This window comes from Staurois parvus, unplaced genomic scaffold (assembly GCF_062004578.1).
Source record: "Staurois parvus isolate SC_StPar_1 unplaced genomic scaffold, SC_StPar_1.0 ptg003422l, whole genome shotgun sequence".
Lineage (NCBI taxonomy): Eukaryota > Metazoa > Chordata > Amphibia > Anura > Ranidae > Staurois > Staurois parvus.
In genome coordinates, this window is record NW_028321218.1 from 83,756 (window position 1) to 105,955 (window position 22,200).

General features: G+C 53.9%; 1 protein-coding gene across 2 annotated transcripts; it reads right to left on the minus strand.

The window, feature by feature from the left end:
- Positions 1-1,393: 1,393 nt before the first annotated feature.
- Positions 1,394-20,910, minus strand: LOC149428193 (uncharacterized). Of its 2 annotated transcripts, none has more exons than XM_089667614.1 (4): positions 20,784-20,910; positions 3,090-3,260; positions 2,691-2,769; positions 1,394-1,656 (listed from the first exon to the last, which is right to left on the minus strand). In XM_089667614.1, exons 1-4 carry the CDS (start codon positions 20,837-20,839, stop codon positions 1,642-1,644), a joined length of 321 nt encoding a protein of 106 aa, XP_089523740.1. In that variant the 5' UTR covers positions 20,840-20,910; the 3' UTR covers positions 1,394-1,641. The 2 variants fall into 2 exon arrangements, with proteins under 2 accessions (XP_089523740.1, XP_089523741.1); XM_089667615.1 differs by lacking the exon at positions 20,784-20,910 and adding an exon at positions 4,765-4,920.
- Positions 20,911-22,200: the final 1,290 nt, after the last annotated feature.

Below are 22,200 nucleotides of genomic sequence, written 5' to 3' on the forward strand. Positions count from 1 at the left end.
CTAAGGCTGGATTAGTAGGGAATCTCAGGTTGAGTTTTTGAACTCTGTGAACAATAACAGATTTTTCCATTCCTCTCGATACGAGGATGGAAATGGACTCTCTCCAATCCCTTGTCATTCAGAGGATTGGCCAGCCTGGACATTCCTCCCTCCAATGGCAATACTGACGTATCAATCATGGAAGGTATGATGAATGCAAACATAGAAATCCTCCACAAACAGAACATTGCCCATAGTAAAGAAATTGGAGCAGCAATGGGGAAATGGGGAACTTACTAGTCAAATAAACAGGAAGGGAAAGTACGCTGTGCAAGAAACATGGACATGAGTGGAGGACTCAACCAGATCTCAAGAGAAGGCTATTATGGGGTATATCAATCGCTGCAAGACTCACTCCAGATCTTCCATGAGAACCTGAATGTGAATGAGCAAAACCAAAATTGTAATTTCATGTCTGCAGGCCCACAGACCAAGAGTTTGGAGAGGAACACCCTGGTGTTTAATGGAGAAGCGTCATCTCTTGGGGGGCCCCCAGGCTTCTATGACCAGAATGAAGGACCTTTCATAGTCCTACAGATAACTACTGTTGAGAAAGTCTCCTAAGAAATTATAAAGGACTTCCCAACGCTGCAATACAAAACATCTCCCCATATGACCCCTCCAATGAGGTTCTCTGCTGCACCCCCACCCATCCCTCCCTCTGGCTCCCCAACGCTGCAATACAAAACATCTCCCCATATGACCCCTCCAATGAGGTTCTCTGCTGCACCCCCACCCATTCCTCCCCCTGGCTCCCCAACGCTGCAATACAAGACATCTCCCCATATGGCCCCTCCAATGAGGTTCTCTGCTGCACCCCCACCCCTCCCTCCCTCTGGCTCCCCAATTCTGCAATACAAGACATCTCCCCATATGATCCCTCCAATGAGGTTCTCTGCTGCACCCCCACCCATCCCTCCCTCTGGCTCCCCAACGCTGCAATACATCTCCCCATATGATCCCTCCAATGAGGTTCTCTGCTGCACCCCCACCCATTCCTCCCTCTGGCTCCCCAACGCTGCAATACAAGACATCTCCCCATATGATCTCCAATGAGGTTCTCTATTGCACCCCCACCCACCCATCCCTCCCTCTGGCTCCCCAACGCTGCAATACATCTCCCCATATGATCCCTCCAATGAGGTTCTCTGCTGCACCCCCACCCATCCCTCCCTCTTGCTCCCCAACGCTGCAATACAAGACATCTCCCCATATGATCCCTCCAATTAGGTTCTCTGCTGCACCCCCACCCATCCCTCCGGCTCCCCAACACTGCAATAAAAGACATCTTCCCCAACGAGGTGGATTTGATCGCTCCCTCCCCAGCACTGCAGTAAACACGCCTTGCAGAGCCTTAGAGAGAAAATAATCTGATTTTATTGGTAGTGCTGGTCCTCAGGGGCGGATGTTGGTCCTCGGTGAGTGTAGTGCACAGGCGGGTGGTGTCCCCAGCAGCTGATCACACAGACTCTGCAGTAGTTTTCAGTAGGATAAGCGACAAATCTCCATCTCTATGTCAGGGGGCGGACTGGCTGCGTGGGACTGCGGCTTCAGGTAAATGTCCCGGTGGGAGTGGCTAAGACTTCCCGACTCCTAAATGGGCTACATGGTCGACAGCTGGAAATAACGAGAGAGAATCCCATCAATCGGTTGTGTTACAGGGGCAGCCCACCCAATCCTGATATTTCATAAAGGAATGGTCATCAAGGTCTCCTTCTACTAATTAGGGGATTTAGGGGCTCCTGCAATCAGCTTTTTCTGAGGTTCAGGGCTGAAATCGCCCCCACCCCCCTTCCAGACTCTCACTTCACCTGCAAACCCGGGAACTCAGAACAGGGATGGTGGGAACCACTCATAATGGGCACAGTGTGGGTACAGACCCGGGAACTTGGCACAGGGATGATGGGAACCCCTCAATGGGCACAGCGGGGGGTACAGACCTGGGAACTCGGCAAAGGGATGGTGGGAACCCCTCATAATGGGCACAGCGGGTGTACAGACCCAGGAACTCAGCACAGGGATGGTGGGAACCCCTCATAATGGACACAGTGGGTGTACAGACCCAGGAACTCAGCACAGGGATGGTGGGAACCCCTCATAATGGACACAGTGGGTGTATAGACCCGGGAACTCAGCACAGGGACGGTGGGAACCCCTCATAATGGGCACAGTGGGTGTACAGACCCGGGAACTCAGCACAGGGACGGTGGGAACCCCTCATAATGGACACAGTGGGTGTACAGACCCGGGAACTCAGCACAGGGACGGTGGGAACCCCTCATAATGGACACAGCGGGTGTACAGACCCGGGAACTCAGCACAGGGACGGTGGGAACCCCTCATAATGGGCACAGCGGGTGTACAGACCCGGGAACTCGGCACAGGGATGGTGGGAACCCCTCATAATGGGCACAGCGGGTGTACAGACCCGGGAACTCAGCACAGGGACGGTGGGAACCCCTCATAATGGGCACAGCGGGTGTACAGACCCGGGAACTCAGCACAGGGACGGTGGGAACCCCTCATAATGGGCACAGTGGGTGTACAGGCCCAGGAACTCAGCACAGGGATGGTGGGCACAGGTTGTCAGCACTCCTATCAGGTATGGCTTCTCCTCCTCACTCGCTCTGGGTGATGATGATGGACATTACCTGGCTGGTACTGGGATCCGGGTTCTGGGACGGACGAGGGAAGAGATTGCAGCTTCTTTTGCTCCATCTGCTGTACCACCTGCAGCCAGGAGAGATCAGTAAAGGTAGATTTATCTCACACAATACATTTGCAGAATGCAGCCGATATACAGACTACACAGATCACAAGTGTAATAAGAACTGTCTGTGTTGTCTGAAGCCATCAGTCAGCCTGGATGGGACACCAAAAATCTGACACTGTGATTGGGCAGCACAGACAGATCATAGTGAACATTGTACGGAGTGGTTGGTGCGGCCATACGTGATGTGTGGGACACGCTGCACTGATGGCTCCCCAAGGCTTCCATACAGGGACATCGCCCCCATCTGGCCTGGCTGATTGGTGGGGCTCACTGTTACCTGCTGCAGCTCCTGGCGTTGGGCTTGGATGTGTTGCTGTTGCTTCTCCAGTTCCTCCTGCTGTCTGTCCAGCTCCTCTTTCCTCCGCTCCAGGTCATCTTCGGTCTGAGCGATGTGCCTCTCAAACTCCAGCAGTTCCTCCTCTGTGTATGGCGGCTGCTCTTCCACCATCTGCCGGAGAGGACAAAGAGGACACACCGGTCATTATACCATCACCATGGTCCCCACACCAATCACCACAATGGACACCAGACTGGTCCTCACACCAATCACCACAATGGACACCAGACTGGTCACCACACCAATCACCACAATGGACACCAGACTGGTCACCACACCAATCACCACAATGGTCACCAGACTGGTCACCATACCAATCACCACAATGGACACCAGACTGGTCCCCACACCAATCACCACAATGGACACCAGACTGGTCCCCACACCAATCACCACAATGGACACCAGACTGGTCACCACACCAATCACCACAATGGACACCAGACTGGTCACCACACCAATCACCACAATGGTCACCAGACTGGTCCCCACACCAATCACCACAATGGTCACCAGACTGGTCACCACACCAATCACCACATTGACCACCAGACTGGTCACCACACCAATCACCACAATGGACACCAGACTGGTCACCACACCAATCACCACAATGGTCACCAGACTGGTCCCCACACCAATCACCACAATGGTCACCAGACTGGTCACCACAATGATCACCAGACTGGTCCCCACACCAATCACCACAATGGACACCAGACTGGTCACCACAATGATCACCAGACTGGTCCCCACACCAATCACCACAATGGACACCAGACTGGTCACCACACCAATCGCCACAATAGACACCATACCAATCGCCACAAAAATCACCAGACTGGTCACACCAATCACCACAATGATAACCAGCCTGGTCACCACACCAATCAATGATCACTAGACTGATCACCACACCAATCAATGATCACTAGACTGGTCACCACACCAATCACCACAAAGATCACCAGACTTATCACCACACCAACAACAATGGTCACCAGACTAGTCCCCATATCAATCACAATGGTCACCAGACTGGTCACCATACCAATCAAATGATCACCAGACTGGTCACCACACCAATTGCCACATTGATCACCAGACAGATCACACCAAACACAATGATTACTAGACTAGTCACCACACCAATCACCGCATTGATCACTATACCAATAAATGATCACCAGACTGGCCACCACACCAATCACAATGGTCACTAGACTAGTCACCACACCAATCACCACAATGATCACCATACCAATAAATGATCACCAGACTGATCACCACACCAATCACAATGGTCACCAGACTGGTCACCACACCAATCACCACAATGGTCAGATCTACAGAACATTCTCTGTACGCAGGGACAGTTCTGGACAATATCCACAAACATGTTTTCACTCTTTTGGTTTTCCTTCAAAACTCGATGTTTTTCAGTTCCTCCAGTAGAAGGATTCTTGTATTGTCCCAGGAGGGGGGAGAACAGAGAGAGGGCTCCAGGACCGTTGGGGGGAAGGGATTGGCGCTCGGGTCAGTGGCATCAGTTGGACTCATTAAGATGAATCAGAATTCATTGACAGGAACATTTAACCCATGACCTCCCACTGACCTGCATCAAGTGGGTTCTGCGGGTCACACTTGTCTAGGATTTCAAAACCCTAGGAAGCAAATAAAAGGTCACCGACACCCGTCCCGAATTGTATGTCCACATACTAGAGACGACTAGAACAGAGACACGTGACAAAGACGTCTCTGAATGAATGTGAGCTATTGGGGAGATCTTCCAATGTTTGACCCCCAGAAGAAGCGAGGAGACTCTGAACTACACCGAATACTGTACGTGCAGCACAGGAGACCCCCAGAGCAGGACGGGGGGGCAGATCTATTCCATAAACTACAGAAATAGAAGTCATATAATATGTCGTTCCAACCCGGCACTCGGTGCTGCCAACAAAGACAAGTCTGTCAGCTGCACCAAACATAGAATGAGGAGTCCAGCCACTGAAGGGGTCTCTAGCAGCCCATCACAACCCCCCACAACCAATATGACGGGATCTCTAGCAGCCCATCACAACCCCCCACAACCGATGTGACGGGATCTCTAGCAGCCCATCACAACCCCCCACAACCAATATGACGGGATCTCTAGCAGCCCATCACTACCCCCCACAACCGATGTGACGGGGTCTCTAGCAGCCTATCACTACCCCCCCACAACCGATATGACGGGGTCTCTAGCAGCCTATCACTACCCAACCAGAACCGATGACGGGGTCTCTAGCAGCCTATCACTACCCCCCCACATCCGATGTGACGGGGTCTCTAGCAGCCCATCACTACCCCCCACAACCGATATGACGGGGTCTCTAGCAGCCTATCACTACCCCCCCACAACCGATGTGCCGGGGTCTCTAGCAGCCCATCACTACCCCTCACAACCGATGTGACAGGGTTTCTAGCAGAGCATCACTACCCCCCCACAACCAATGTGACGGGGTCTCTAGCAGCCCATCACTACCCCCCACAACTGATGTGACGGGGTTTCTAGCAGCCTATCACTACCCCCCCACAACCGATGTGACGGGGTCTCTAGCAGTCCATCACTACACCCCCCCCCACAACCGATGTGACGGGGTCTCTAGCAGTCCATCACTAACCCCCCAACTGATGTGATGGGGTCTCGAGCAGTCTATCACTACCGCCCACAACCGATATGACGGGGTCTCTAGCAGCCCATCACTACCCCCCACAACCGATGTGACGGGGTCTCTAGCAGCCCATCACTACCCCCCCCCCACAACCGATGTGACGGGGTCTCTAGCAGCCCATCACTACCCCCCAAAACCGATGTGACGGGGTCTCTAGCAGCCCATCACTACCCTCCACCAAACAATATGATGGGATCTCTAGCAGCGTATCACTAACCCCCCCTTCCCTATGTGACGGGTGTCTAGCAGGCTGCCACTGTCCCCGCCTCCTCCTGGGTGACGGCCTGTAGCAGGGTAGGGTTGCTCATCAGCTGTGATAGTCATCAGTCAGCTGTCCTTGGTCATGTGTCATTCATCAGAAAGTCTTTGCATACTTGACGCTGTGCCTGTCCCCAGCAGGGCAGTTTGTGTTCTGTATGTCGCTAGGCTCCCTAGTTATGGGAATCGAGTTGCTGGGTGATGTATGTCCTCTCCGTGTGGAGCTCAGCATACATACACACGTAGAGTACAGAGACATCCATTGCCGTGACACCGCCCTGTAGCCGGGTGCAACCTGCTCTGTGTATAGACTGATAATCCCGTATCTGCCACAACTCGCCCGACCATCCACCTCCTCCATATACTGTCATTTCTACATGTAGACGTGCGGCAGATATCAGACCCCGCTTTATTCTCCTCCCCTGTACATGTAGACGTGTGGCAGATATCGGACCCCGCTTTATTCTCCTCCCCTGTACATGTAGACGTGCGGCAGATATCGGACCCCGCTTTATTCTCCTCCTGTACATGTAGACGTGCGGCAGATATCAGACCCCGCTTTATTCTCCTCCTGTACATGTAGACGTGCGGCAGATATCAGACCCCGCTTTATTCTCCTCCTGTACATGTAGACGTGCGGCAGATATCAGACCCCGCTTTATTCTCCTCCTGTACATGTAGACGTGCGGCAGATATCAGACCCCGCTTTATTCTCCTCCCCTGTACATGTAGATGTGCGGCAGATATCAGACCCCGCTTTATTCTCCTCCCCTGTACATGTAGACGTGCGGCAGATATCAGACCCCGCTTTATTCTCCTCCTGTACATGTAGACGTGCGGCAGATATCAGACCCCGCTTTATTCTCCTCCTGTACATGTAGACGTGCGGCAGATATCGGACCCCGCTTTATTCTCCTCCCCTGTACATGTAGACGTGCGGCAGATATCAGACCCCGCTTTATTCTCCTCCTGTACATGTAGACGTGCGGCAGATATCAGACCCCGCTTTATTCTCCTCCTGTACATGTAGACGTGCGGCAGATATCGGACCCCGCTTTATTCTCCTCCCCTGTACATGTAGACGTGCGGCAGATATCGGACCCCGCTTTATTCTCCTCCTGTACATGTAGACGTGCGGCAGATATCAGACCCCGCTTTATTCTCCTCCTGTACATGTAGACGTGCGGCAGATATCAGACCCCGCTTTATTCTCCTCCTGTACATGTAGACGTGCGGCAGATATCAGACCCCGCTTTATTCTCCTCCTGTACATGTAGACGTGCGGCAGATATCAGACCCCGCTTTATTCTCCTCCCCTGTACATGTAGACGTGCGGCAGATATCAGACCCCGCTTTATTCTCCTCCCCTGTACATGTAGACGTGCGGCAGATATCAGACCCCGCTTTATTCTCCTCCTGTACATGTAGACGTGCGGCAGATATCAGACCCCGCTTTATTCTCCTCCTGTACATGTAGACGTGCGGCAGATATCGGACCCCGCTTTATTCTCCTCCCCTGTACATGTAGACGTGCGGCAGATATCAGACCCCGCTTTATTCCCCTCCCCTGTACATGTAGACGTGCGGCAGATATCGGACCCCGCTTTATTCTCCTCCCCTGTACATGTAGACGTGCGGCAGATATCAGACCCCGCTTTATTCTCCTCCCCTGTACATGTAGACGTGCGGCAGATATCGGACCCCGCTTTATTCTCCTCCCCTGTACATGTAGACGTGTGGCAGATATCGGACCCCGCTTTATTCTCCTCCTGTACATGTAGACGTGCGGCAGATATCAGACCCCGCTTTATTCTCCTCCTGTACATGTAGACGTGCGGCAGATATCAGACCCCGCTTTATTCTCCTCCCCTGTACATGTAGACGTGTGGCAGATATCGGACCCCGCTTTATTCTCCTCCCCTGTACATGTAGACGTGCGGCAGATATCGGACCCCGCTTTATTCTCCTCCCCTGTACATGTAGACGTGCGGCAGATATCGGACCCCGCTTTATTCTCCTCCTGTACATGTAGACGTGCGGCAGATATCAGACCCCGCTTTATTCTCCTCCTGTACATGTAGACGTGCGGCAGATATCAGACCCCGCTTTATTCCCCTCCCCTGTACATGTAGACGTGCGGCAGATATCAGACCCCGCTTTATTCCCCTCCCCTGTACATGTAGACGTGCGGCAGATATCAGACCCCGCTTTATTCTCCTCCCCTGTACATGTAGACGTGCGGCAGATATCGGACCCCGCTTTATTCTCCTCCCCTGTACATGTAGACGTGCGGCAGATATCGGACCCCGCTTTATTCTCCTCCCCTGTACATGTAGACGTGTGGCAGATATCGGACCCCGCTTTATTCTCCTCCTGTACATGTAGACGTGCGGCAGATATCAGACCCCGCTTTATTCTCCTCCTGTACATGTAGACATGCAGCAGATATCAGACCCCGCTTTATTCTCCTCCTGTACATGTAGACGTGCGGCAGATATCAGACCCCGCTTTATTCTCCTCCTGTACATGTAGACGTGCGGCAGATATCAGACCCCGCTTTATTCTCCTCCTGTACATGTAGACGTGCGGCAGATATCAGACCCCGCTTTATTCTCCTCCTGTACATGTAGACGTGTGGCAGATATCAGACCCCGCTTTATTCTCCTCCTGTACATGTAGACGTGCGGCAGATATCGGACCCCGCTTTATTCTCCTCCTGCACAGTAGACGTGCGGCAGATATCGGACCCAGCTTTATTCTCCTCCTGTACATGTAGACATGCGGCAGATATCAGACCCAGCTTTATTCTCCTCCTGCACAGTAGACGTGCGGCAGATATCGGACCCCGCTTTATTCTCCTCCTGTACAGTGTCATTGTTCTGCAGATTTACGCTCTATCATTTAGTAAGAGATCGGAGCTCTGTGGGGTCATACCATCTCTTCCAGAGCTCAGGGCTCTGTGGAGTCATACCATCTCTTCCAGAGATCAGGGCTCTGTGGAGTCATACCATCTCTTCCAGAGATCAGGGCTCTGTGGGGTCATACCGTCTCTTCCAGAGATCAGGGCTCTGTGAGGTCATACCGTATCTTCCAAAGCTCTGAACTCCATGGGGTCCATACCATCTCTTCCAGAGCTCTTTAGGATCCATACCATCTCTTCCAGAGCTCAGGCCTCTGTGGGGTCACACTATCTCTTCCAGAGCTCTTTAGGATCCATACCATATCTTCCAGAGCTCAGGCCTCTGTGGGTCATGCCATCTCTTCCAGAGCTCAGGGCTCTGTGGGGTCACACCATCTCTTCCAGGGATCAGGGCTCTGTGGGGTCACACCATCTCTTCCAGGGATCAGGGCTCTGTGGGGTCACATCATCTCTTCCAGGGATCAGGGCTCTGTGGGGTCACACCATCTCTTCCAGGGATCAGGGCTCTGTGGGGTCACATCATCTCTTCCAGGGATCAGGGCTCTGTGGGGTCACACCATCTCTTCCAGGGATCAGGGCTCTGTGGGGTCACACCATCTCTTCCAGGGATCAGGGCTCTGTGGGGTCCATACCATCTCTTCCAGGGATCAGGGCTCTGTGGAGTCCATACCATCTCTTCCAGAGCTCAGGGCTCTGTGGAGTCATACCATCTCTTCCAGGGATCCGGCCTCTGTGGGGTCACGCCACCTCTTTCAGAGCTCAGGCCTCTGTGGGTCACGCCACCTCTTCCAGAGCTCAGGGCTCTGTGGGGTCACGCCACCTCTTCCAGAGCTCAGGGCTCTGTGGGGTCACGCCATCTCTTCCAGAGCTCAGGGCTCTGTGGTGTCACGCCATCTCTTCCAGAGCTCAGGCTCTGTGGTGTGTCATGGAAATTTTGTATTTACAGGTTGAACTTTAAATGTGTCATATATGAGTGTTATTCATATGTCTCTGGTGTGTATCATTAAAGCTCTGAAGGCTGCAATTGGGCCATGCGCATGTACAATGTATGTATTACAGTACTCAGCTCGGTAACGGATGAGATGGCAGATCTGCGCTTATAGACCGGCGTGTATACCGCCATTCGATGCGAATGCCGCCGGCGGTAGGCCCTGGGCCTGTATCCACATATCAGCAGCGTAGTACCACATGGACTTCGTACCGCCAGGCGCCAAGCAGTGCGAACTCAGTGTGTAGGCTCATGTATATCTTACAACCCATTACCGACCTGAACTGTATCCGGATGGATGTGTTTTAATAAAGATCGTATCGGCCCATCCAGATACAGACTGATGTTTAATCTAGGGGATGCTTGTACAGGGAATGGACATACCACTAGGAGCTGATAGGATGGGGAAGGTTGCTTCCCTCAGAGAGCTCATGGAGGGAGGGGAGGACTGGTGATAGATAAGAGGAAAGGCTACGCTCCAATCGGAATGTACATCCTGTGTATAGGTACTCCCCATGCATTGTTCTGTGGGAGGGGATTGACCTGACTCATGTGGGGGGCGTGTGTGTGTAATAAAACCGGGGGCTGAGTCTGAAGCCAGTCTCTATGTGAATTCCAACAGCAACCTGAGAGTGTCGTGTGATCATTCCTAGGTAACTGGAGCTCCATTTCCCCACATCTCAAGATAGCTAACCCAGTTGGAGGCGCAGGAATCGTGGAGCTAAGCTGCAGTCGCGGTAAGCGAAGTTCGCACAGCTTTATGGGGGATTTCTGCGCATCCAACTGCGAGTACTCATGGTAAGGAGAAATTTGTTCAAAGCGAATTTCCAAGACAGGTGTCACGCCATCTCTTCCAGGGATCAGGGCTCTGTGGAGTCATACCATCTCTTCCAGGGATCAGGGCTCTGTGGAGTCATACCATCTCTTCCAAGAATCAGGGCTCTGTGGAGTCCATACCATCTCTTCCAGAGCTCAGGGCTCTGTGGGGTCACACCATCTCTTCCAAGAATCAGGGCTCTGTGGAGTCCATACCATCTCTTCCAGAGCTCGGGGCTCTGTGGGGTCACACCATCTCTTCCAGGGATCGGGGCTCTGTGGGGTCACACCATCTCTTCCAGGGATCGGGGCTCTGTGGGGTCACACCATCTCTTCCAGGGATCGGGGCTCTGTGGGGTCACACCATCTCTTCCAGAGATCGGGGCTCTGTGGGGTCACACCATCTCTTCCAGAGATCGGGGCTCTGTGGGGTCACACCATCTCTTCCAGAGATCGGGGCTCTGTGGGGTCACACCATCTCTTCCAGAGATCGGGGCTCTGTGGGGTCACACCATCTCTTCCAGAGATCGGGGCTCTGTGGGGTCATACCATCTCTTCCAGAGATCGGGGCTCTGTGGGGTCACACCATCTCTTCCAGGGATCAGGGCTCTGTGGGGTCCATACCATCTTTTCCAGAGATCAGGGCTCTGTGGGGTCTATACCATCTCTTCCAGAGATCGGGGCTCTGTGGGGTCACACCATCTCTTCCAGAGATCGGGGCTCTGTGGGGTCACACCATCTCTTCCAGGGATCGGGGCTCTGTGGGGTCACACCATCTCTTCCAGAGATCGGGGCTCTGTGGGGTCACACCATCTCTTCCAGAGATCGGGGCTCTGTGGGGTCTATACCATCTCTTCCAGAGATCGGGGCTCTGTGGGGTCCATACCATCTTTTCCAGAGATCAGGGCTCTGTGGGGTCTATACCATCTCTTCCAGAGATCAGGGCTCTGTGGGGTCCATACCATCTTTTCCAGAGATCGGGGCTCTGTGGGGTCTATACCATCTCTTCCAGAGATCGGGGCTCTGTGGGGTCACACCATCTCTTCCAGAGATCGGGGCTCTGTGGGGTCACACCATCTCTTCCAGGGATCGGGGCTCTGTGGGGTCACACCATCTCTTCCAGAGATCGGGGCTCTGTGGGGTCACACCATCTCTTCCAGAGATCGGGGCTCTGTGGGGTCACACCATCTCTTCCAGAGATCGGGGCTCTGTGGGGTCACACCATCTCTTCCAGAGATCGGGGCTCTGTGGGGTCACACCATCTCTTCCAGAGATCGGGGCTCTGTGGGGTCACACCATCTCTTCCAGGGATCAGGGCTCTGTGGAGTCATACCATCTGTGCCGGTATGTTTAGTTTTGGATGCCGGCTGTAACTGCTTCCCGCTGCATATTGTGAATGGTCCTGCAGCCTTCTGGGACCTTTGATGTGTTCCAGAAAGCTGCAGGGGAAGGGGGTGAACTTCCAGTTGGATCATCACAGCGATCTAAGTGGAAGCGGGTGCCTGTCAATACCAGGTACCTGCTCCCCCCAAAAAGACAGAACGTGCAAAAACTTAAAGAGGAGGGGGGGGGGGGGTTGGAGGCAGACAAAGAGGAACTTGACCCAAAAAGGGGAAGGGCGGCTTAACTTGGAAGAACTTAGCTTTTCCTCCTCCAGTTTCGTTCCTCTGAATTCAGTTTGATTCACTCATCATATTTTCCCCTCTATGTCTTCTTGTTGATGATTGGCAGCGGTCCGGTATAATGCTGGAGCCGCGCCCAGGACCGCAGGACTACAATACTGCTCCGTCTGGGAGGGTTCCGGGGAATGTTGATGCCACAATGGAAGGAAGTCAAATACGGATTTAATTTCCTCTTTGATTCCTTTTTTAGGTGGTCAGGTGGAATTTTGAAGCAACTTTCTTTTTAACTTGTTCTTTTTCATTTCTACAAGTGGAACAAACATTTATGTGCCAATCCTTCCGTGTATCTCTAGTATCTGTGTCCTTGTCCCGTCCTCCAGGAACCGGAGCCATCCGCCCAGCACAAAGCCGTAAAGTCGAGGGTGAAGTCCAAAGTCCATGAAGGACACTCGAGGTTCGGTTCACACCCACGCCGGTTGTGTCTCAGCCGTTTCTGCATTGTTTTTTTTTTCCATTTTTTAAAATGTGTCTTGTTGCTAGGCAGATTTAAAACACAATACATGCCTTTCTGCAGCATTTCCATTGAAGTCTATAGAAACAGAAACGCAACTTTTTGCATTTTTCAAAAAGTTTTTCTATGAGGTCATGTGACCACAAAGCTCTGACTAGTCTGAGAGTTCTATGGATAATGCTGCAGAATCCCATAAAGCAGTGACGTCATCCCGTCAGAGTTCATGGCTCCAAGGTGTTCATGCCTGGGGGGGAGCATTCATGATGCCACACCAGACCCAGAGAAAGGGGACTGAGCCGGAGCTTTGGGGTCATGTGACCATAGGTTTTATATAGCTACATATTTGGTAAGGTTGAATAGATACCAGCCCATCATATCCCTGTATATTGCATTCACTAAGATGCCCATCTAAGAGTCTTTTTGAAACTATTGATACTTCCCACAGACAACACTGCTTGTGGAAGGGAGTTCCACATCCTTACTGCTCTAACAGGAAAGAATTCCCCCGCACAGTTTAAAGTGTTACTAAACCCAGGACCCCGCGTTCGCTATATCCGCTCTGCCCAGACCTGGCGCTCGCCACATCCGCTCTCCCCGCACCCCGCACTCGCCACATCCACTCTCCCTGTACCCCGCACTCGCCACATCCGCTCTCCCCGCACCCGCCACATCCGCTCTCCCCGGACCCCGCACTCGCCACATCCGCTCTCCCCGCACCCGCCACATCCGCTCTCCCCGGACCCCGCACTCGCCACATCCGCTCTCCCCGGACCCCGCACTCGCTACATCCGCTCTCCCCGTACCCCGCACTCGCCACATCCGCTCTCCCCGTACCCCGCACTCGCCACATCCGCTCTCCCCGCACCCGCCACATCCGCTCTCCCGGGACCCCGCACTCGCCACATCCGCTCTCCCGGGACCCCGCACTCGCCACATCCGCTCTCCCCGCACTCGCCACATCCGCTCTCCCCGCACTCGACACATCCGCTCTCCCCGCACTCGACACATCCGCTCTCCCCGGACCCCGCACTCGCCACATCCGTTCTCCCCGCACCCCGCACTCGCCACATCCGTTCTCCCCGCACCCCGCACTCGCCACATCCGTTCTCCCCGCACCCCGCACTCGCCACATCCGCTCTCCCACAGTACACAGAACATGGAAATGCAACTATTTTAGTAAATATAAATCCCTTTGCTCATCAGCAGTTTTCATTGTCCTCTGAGTGTTCTATCAGGCTGCATGACCCCTGACCCTCTCTGGACAGTGCTGATTGGCCCTATGTTGATCACATGTACCTTCACAAAGAAAAAAAAAAAACCTCTCTAGCAATACACACCAACACAAAACTGAGTATGTGCAGAGTGCCTGCTAGAGCTCTGTTCTATCAGGAGATGGATTGGGGACAGTAGAAGGGGAGGATAAGAGAAGACAGGATCAAACAGCCTTTTTACACAACACAGAGGATTAACCCCTTAGGTTCCACAGTGAGTATAACCAGCATGCTTTCCTGCATCTACAGACTGATTGTACTGCGGGGGGTTCAGGAACACTTTAAAGATAAACCGCATCTCCTCGAATTTCAGTGAGGGGCCACATGGCCTGAGCTCCCTGACGCTGAATAGTTCCCTCCCCCTGCTGGGATCACCATTGGAGGCATTTGTATCTCACCATCCTAACTCCTCTCCAACTTATGTTTAATGTTTGCAGTCCTTCCTCCTAACTGAGCTCCTCCAGTCCCCATAACGAAGATCCTCCAACCTCCCCCAACTGAGATCCTCCAGCCCCCCATAAATAAGATCCTCCAGCCCCCCATAACAGAGATCCTCCAGCCCCCCATAAATAAGATCCTCCAGCCCCCCATAACAGAGATCCTCCAGCCCGCCCATAACAGAGATCCTCCAGCCCGCCCATAACAGAGATCCTCCAGCCCGCCCATAACAGAGATCCTCCAGCCCGCCCATAACAGAGATCCTCCAGCCCGCCCATAACAGAGATCCTCCAGCCCGCCCATAACTGGAATCCTCCAGCCCGCCCATAACTGGAATCCTCCAGCCCGCCCATAACTGGAATCCTCCAGCCCGCCCATAACTGGAATCCTCCAGCCCGCCCATAACTGGGCTCCTCCAGCCCCCCATAACTGGGCTCCTCCAGCCCCCCATAACTGGGCTCCTCCAGCCCCCCATAACTGGGCTCCTCCAGCCCCCCATAACTGGGCTCCTCCAGCCCCTATTAGCTTCATTGCCGTTCTCTGGACTCTCTCCAGTTCCAGAACATCCTTCCTGAGGACTGGTGACCAGAACTGGACGGAATACTCCAGATGTGGCCGGACCAGAGTCTTGTAAATTGGTAGAATTATAGTTTCATCTTGGAGTGACCCCCCTTCGTAATGCAGGTCAATATTCTGATAGCTTTGCTTGCTGCAGCTTGGCAATGCAAGCTATTGCTGATCCACTCGGACCCCCAGATCTTTTTCCATCCTGGGTTCCCCTAGAGAGTAATTTGCATTCATATTTTTGGCCCCCAAGTTCATGACTTTACATTTTTCAGCATTAAATGTAAGCAGATTAGTCCTTCATAAATCCACGCCGATTACTACTATTATCATGTGCAAACTATTGGATATGGTCCCTTATCATCCCGGCGAATAGTTTACATACTATTGATGTTAGACTGACTGCTCTGTAGTTTCCTGGACTATAGCTTTGCCCTTCTTATAAATATTGGTACCACGCTTGGCTTCCTCCAGTCAGCTGGTCCCATTCCAGTCCTTATGCTGTCCGTAATAATTAGGAATAACGGTCTGGAAATAACCTGGCTGAGTTCTCGAAGGACTCTCGGGTGTAAGCCATGTGGTCCCGGCCACTTATGTTACAGACACCGGCTTCTGTTAGCCACAAAGGTACATTCCATGCCGTGTTACTAATACAGCCTTGATTGCTGTACTGAGGAGAAGAATGCATGGAGTACATTCGCTGTGCCATACGGAACCATCTTCCCCCCGCTCATCCTTTATGGGGCCAATATGTTCTCCCCCGACTTCCTGACTGTTCACATACTGAAAACATTTCTCTCTCCGCTACGTGTCTCAGAGTCCATTTTAGATGCTGTGATTGCGTTCTTAGGTCTAGGATCTTAGGAGATTTTATCAGCAGTCCAAATGCCAAACGCTTGTAAACGCGACTAACCACGTTTAGAAGCGTTTGCGTTTAGAAGCGGTTTTTAAACTGTTCCATGTCCAGATGCTGTCCGGAGCCTTATTTCATCATCAGAAATGCATGCAAAGCGTTCTCCATGTATTCAAATGGACCCGGAACACCAGCGCAGTCAGGTCCAGGTTTTGTGTGAAGGAAGAAATGTTAGAACGCGCCGCATTATGTTCATGATGGGATCCATAGTGACTACAACCAGAACAGACCGGTCATCTCAACACATACTGCTCCCCCTGCTTCTAGTCTCTCTGCTTCTGCTCTCCCCACTTCCACCCTCTCCGCTTCCGCCCTCTCCGCCCCCCCCCCCCCCCCCACTTCCACCCGCTCCCTCCCCCACTTCCGCTCTGCTCCGCTCTGCTCCGCTTCCGCCCCCTCTGCTTCCGCTCCCTCCGCTTCCGCCCTCCCCGCTCTTCCCTCTCCGCTTCCGCCCTCTCCGCTTCCCCCCCCCCCTCCGCTCCCTCCCCCACTTCCGCCCTCCCCGCTTCCGCCCTCTCCGCTTCCCCCGCTTCCCCCCCCTCTGCTTCCGCTCCCCCCGCTTCCGCCCCCTCCATTCCTCTCAAAATGTCTGAAATTATTAATTTTTTACAGTTTTTCAGTGCATTCTGGGCATTTTTGAAGGTCTCCTGAGGTTATCGTAAAAAACGCTTCTAAACGCACATAAATGCGGCTAAACAGACGTTTTTTGACCTACGTTTTCCAGCAGTCAGTTTCCATCGTTCAGAAGAGTTCCAAACGTCCCGTGTACATGGAGCCCTGCACTTCTTATTGCATTCCTCGCAGTGTTGGGCGCCGACTCCTCGCCATTAGATTTCTTAAAGGTCATTTTATTTCTTTGATAAACCATTTTACATCACAGTTCAGCCGCCCCGGTATAATCTGCGCTCTTTTAGTTGCTGCCCATCGGAATACACTGGATGATGTTTCCTGAAGCGCCCGTATTTCCGCGGCACCCAATGATTCTCGGATTTAATGTAATATTGAGCGCAGTTTAGAAATGTTGTCTCCTCTCAGCTAGGTGGGGCTTCAATGTTGGAGGTACATTCCTGCACATCCATGGCTAGGAGGGGTTGGGAGAACGACTTGGGACCCCTGAGGGAGGAGTTGTGGGATCGGGCGCTGCAGTCCCCCCCCTGGTGTCACTGTCACCAACGCAGCGCCTTACTCTGCTTATTATACTTCGTAGAGTTCATCGTATCGCGGCCAAATTGTATGTCTAGAATCGTGGAGGCACTGATCTGTCCTCGATGTGACGGAGCTCCGGCGGGTCCTAGTCATAGGTTCTGGAAATGTCCGAAACCTCATAGATATTGTCTGAGTTCCTCCAATTATCACACTCCCCTCCCCCACAGAGCCTAAAACTATTATTATTATACAGGATTTATGGCACCAGCAGTGTGCTCAGCGCTGTACAACGGGAGACAATACAGATCAATACAAGAGGGATAGGAGGCCCTGATCCTGGGAGCTTACAATCTAAGAGGGAGGGGCTGATCCTGGGAGCTTACAATCTAAGAGGGAGGGCCTGATCCCGGGAGCTTACAATCTAAGAGGGAGGGTCCTGATCCCAGGAGCTTACAATCTAAGAGGGAGGAGCTGATCCTGGGAGCTGACAATCTAGGAGGTAGGGGCCTGATCCCGGGAGCTTACAATCTAAGAGGGAGGGGCCTGATCCTGGAAGGTTACAATCTAAGAGGGAGGGCCTGATCCCGGGAGCTTACAATCTAAGAGGGAGGGGCCTGATCCCGGGAGCTTACAATCTAAGAGGGAGGGGCTGATCCCGGGAGTTTACAATCTAAGAGGGAGGGGCTGATCCCGGGAGCTTTACAATCTAAGAGGGAGGTGCTGATCCCGGGAGCTTACAATCTAAGTGGGAGGGGCTGATCCCGGGAGCTTACAATCTAAGAGGGAGGGGCTGATCCCGGGAGCTTACAGTCTAAGAGGGAGGGGCTGATCCTGGGAGTTTACAATCTAAGAGGGAGGCGCTGATCCCGGGAGCTGACAATCTAAGAGGGAGGCGCTGATCCCGGGAGCTTACAATCTAAGAGGGAGGGTCCTGATCCCAGGAGCTTACAATCTAAGAGGGAGGGGCTGATCCTGGGAGCTTACAGTCTAAGAGGGAGGGGCTGATCCTGGGAGCTTACAATCTAAGAGGGAGGGTCCTGATCCCGGGAGCTTACAATATAAGAGGGAGGGGCCAGTGGTACAAAGGGTAGTAACTGTGGGGGATGGACTGGTAGGTGGAGTAGAAGATTCCATTATTAGCTGAGGGCGGGATAGGCTTCCCTGAAGAGACTCCGCTTCATATGACTGCAAATCGATTGTTTTCCCTAGGATTATGTACGACCCGTCACCATTGTGTACTCAGAAAATGTGGCCATCAAATACCACCGAAAGAAAGCTCTATTTGTGAGAAACCAAAAGGACGTAACTTTCATCTGGGTGTAGCGTTGCATGACCGCGCAATTGTCAGCTAAAGTAATGCAGCGCCGTATTGCAAACAAATGGCCTGGTCAGGAAGGGGGAGGGGTAAATCCTCCCGGAGGGGGCGAGGGGTAAATCTTCCCGAGGGGCGAGGGGTAAATCCTCCCGAGGGGTAAATCCTCCCGAGGGGCGAGTGGTAAATCCTCCCGAGGGGCGAGGGGTAAATCTTCCTGAGGGGCGAGGGGCAAATCCTCCCGAGGGGTAAATCCTCCCGAGGGGCAAATCCTCCCGAGGGGTAAATCCTCCCGGAGGGGCGAGGGGTAAATCCTCCCGGAGGGGCGAGGGGTAAATCCTCCCGGAGGGGCGAGGGGTAAATCCTCCCGGAGGGGCGAGGGGTAAATCCTTCCGGAGGGGCGAGGGGTAAATCCTCCCGAAGGGCGAGGGGTTAATTCACAAAAGCGGACATCACACAATGCAGAGCGATTATCCCGCGCGGGTCATAAATTATGAATGGACGCCATCAGACCGCCAGCGTGACGGGAATCCATGAATGGAGTACACTAGTACAGAGACAGGAAGGTGCCGCCATCTACTGACCACTAGCAGGCATTACACCTCATTCACGGGCAGATCCTCCCGTAGATACATTTGTACCATAGATCCTGTTAGGAGAATATTCTTCTATTCCACTAGATTTCTGATGGAGGCGATGACGCTCACGCAGATCCCGGTATATTTCAGCGCGCTCCCCGGAAGGTCATGTGACGTCTGAGGTTTGTACAGATTGTCAGGTTGGGGGATTTTGTTACCGGAGCCCATTCTGTGTAATGAGATCGGAAATGAGCGGTAATATCTTGTTCCAACATCCACCCCCACCAGCTCTAAGTGGACCAAGGACGATCCTACTAGCCAGCCTCGGGGGAGGGGATCCCGCCATGAAACGCGTTGCCGTGGTAGCAGAGTGAAGCTTCGACCTGGGAAGTGGAAGGAACTCCGCCCGGCTACTAGACGCCATGTGACAGCGAATCCTGCTGATCCACTACCGGCGGAGGACACATTTCAGTGCCAATCCCCCGCATCGGCCACGGAAGGAGGCTCTGGATACCGGAACACCTCTGGCCACAGACAACTGAATCTGGTTAGGGATTTTATCTTCATTAAAGATGAACTCCAGGAAAACGAAAAATAATCCCTGCAGTGCGGCTGCACCCCCCACCGCAAGAGATCGCTGCTCATGTCTGTCTGAGGGACGAGGAAACATCGATTTACTACCCCGATCCTCCGCTCCTGCGGGCTCCTCCATGCTGGTAGACCAGCCCACGGCTTCAGTGGGCTACGGTATTGGAAATCACATCAAGACCGATGCAGGGATCATAGCTCTAACATGGACAGGACACTCATGTGCAGGGGGGGGGGGGGAACAGAAGAGCAGACATGGGGCAGGTGATGTGCGGACACGTGTCACATCCCCATCCCTCTCTCCCGCGCCCCGTCCCCACCCCCCTCTCTCCCGCGCCCCGTCCCCACCCCCCCTCTCCCGCGTCCCGTCCCCTCTCCCGCGTCCCGTCCCCATCCCCCTCTCCCGCGTCACGTCCCCACTCCCGCGTCACGTCCCCATCCCCCACTCCCGCGTCACGTCCCCATTCCCCCACTCCCGCGTCACGTCCCCATTCCCCCACTCCCGCGTCACGTCCCCTCTCCCGCGTCACGTCCCCATCCCCCTCTCCCGCGTCACGTCCCCACTCCCGCGTCACGTCCCCATTCCCCCACTCCCGCGTCACGTCCCCATTCCCCCACTCCCGCGTCACGTCCCCATTCCCCCACTCCCGCGTCACGTCCCCATCCCCCACTCCCGCGTCACGTCCCCATCCCCCGCGTCACGTCCCCATCCCCCGCGTCACGTCCCCATCCCCCGCGTCACGTCCCCATCCCCCGCGTCACGTCCCCATCCCCCGCGTCACGTCCCCATCCCCCGCGTCACGTCCCCATCCCCCTCTCCCGCGTCACGTCCCCATCCCCCTCTCCCGCGTCACGTCCCCATCCCCCTCTCCCGCGTCACGTCCCCATCCCCCACTCCCGCGTCACGTCCCCATCCCCCACTCCCGCGTCATGTCCCCATCCCCCTCTCCCGCGTCACGTCCCCATCCCCCTCTCCCGTGTTCCCAGTCTATTACCTCCCATTCATCCGGCTCCAGGAATTCCTTCTTCTGTGTCGCTCGCAGGAACTCATGCAGATCGATCAGTCGATCTTTATTCACATCCACCTGGAGAACAGAGACATGGCCGTCAAGACCGCTGACAGGGACCTGCACAACCCACTGCGCTCATCTCCCATAGCAACCAATCACATTCCCCCACTCAGAATGAGAAAACTGCTGGGTTACCATGACAACAAACAGTTGGGCCACTTGGATGAGCCACGTGTCTCAGGTCTGTTGCATCGCTCACTAAGGCCCCCCCATGGTGGCCCTCTACCTGCCCCCCACCCCTCGTCTTCAGGAGCCATTTACACCAACACATTGTGGTGACACGGGCATTGGGCACATCACCCCAAAGCATGTAACATACGTGACCGCCCCCCAACACGCTGTGACAATGCATGCGTGTTGCTGCAGACGGCAGTGCGCAATGGTGAGTTGTGCTTTGTGTTGCGGCACATCAGGACGCTGGCAGTCCATTCAGTCCAATCGGCTGCCTCAACGCAACGCAGGATAAGGAGGAGTTCCAGATGGAAAAAAAAAAGTCAGCAGCTCCAAAACTGTACAAAACCTGTACCTGCTGAGTGTTAGAATACGGCCACTTACCTGTCCCGGGGTCCTGCGGTGTCCTCTCCATGGCTGGTGTCACCGGCTGTCTTCTCTCCCTGGTGCCGACATCTTTAGTGTGGGCACCCGGCTGGGACTGCTTGTGGCTTCACTGAGCATGTGCGAGAAGCGCTGCGCTTTGTGAATGGTCCCGGAGTCTTCTGGGACCTGTCACGTGTCCCGCCACAGGGAGAAAAGGGATGGGGGGGGGGGGGGTAGAGGACAACTGCCACTTTCAATCACCTAGGCGATCGCAGTGGAAAAGGGAGCGGGAATGTCAAATTCGGGTACCCCCTCCCCCCCCCCCAAAGGTGTCAATCCTTAATGGGGCGCGGGGGACAAGCAGGGGTTTAAAGCAGAACTTCCCCTTTGGGCGGAGCTCCGATTTAAGGCTCGGTTCACATCGTGCGGGTGGTGCCGCTGTGGATCCGCTGTGGTGCCGTTGAGGATCCGCATGAGAATCCGAGCATCTGCACCACCCACACAGAGGAATGTGGACCCGCGGGTGGTGCGATTAATTCTAATGACACGCCGCCCGCAATGGAAAACGCAAAAACTGAAACCCGTGCGGGATGTGTTTTCAGAGGAAGTGCGGGGACCTCTTCCCTGCGTGTCACGTGACCGCACAAAACACGGGCCGCACCACAACAGATATGTGAACCCGGGGCGATGTGCAACACGATGAGCTGCTTAGAAATAAAATCTTCCCGTCGCCCGCTTCCAGCGCTCTCGCCCCGTACTCACGGATGAATATTGGGGGACGGCTCATGTGTAGGGCAGCCGGGCG

Coding starts and splice junctions, on each gene's coding strand:
- LOC149428193 (XM_089667614.1), bottom strand. CDS start 20,839: ATGAGTTCCTGCGAGCGACACAGAAGAAGGAATTCCTGGAGCCGGATG. Junction 3,261..20,783: donor TGGAGCCGGATGAATGGGAG/GTAATAGACTGG, acceptor CCTCTCCGGCAG/ATGGTGGAAGAGCAGCCGCC. Junction 2,770..3,089: donor AACGCCAGGAGCTGCAGCAG/GTAACAGTGAGC, acceptor TCCTGGCTGCAG/GTGGTACAGCAGATGGAGCA.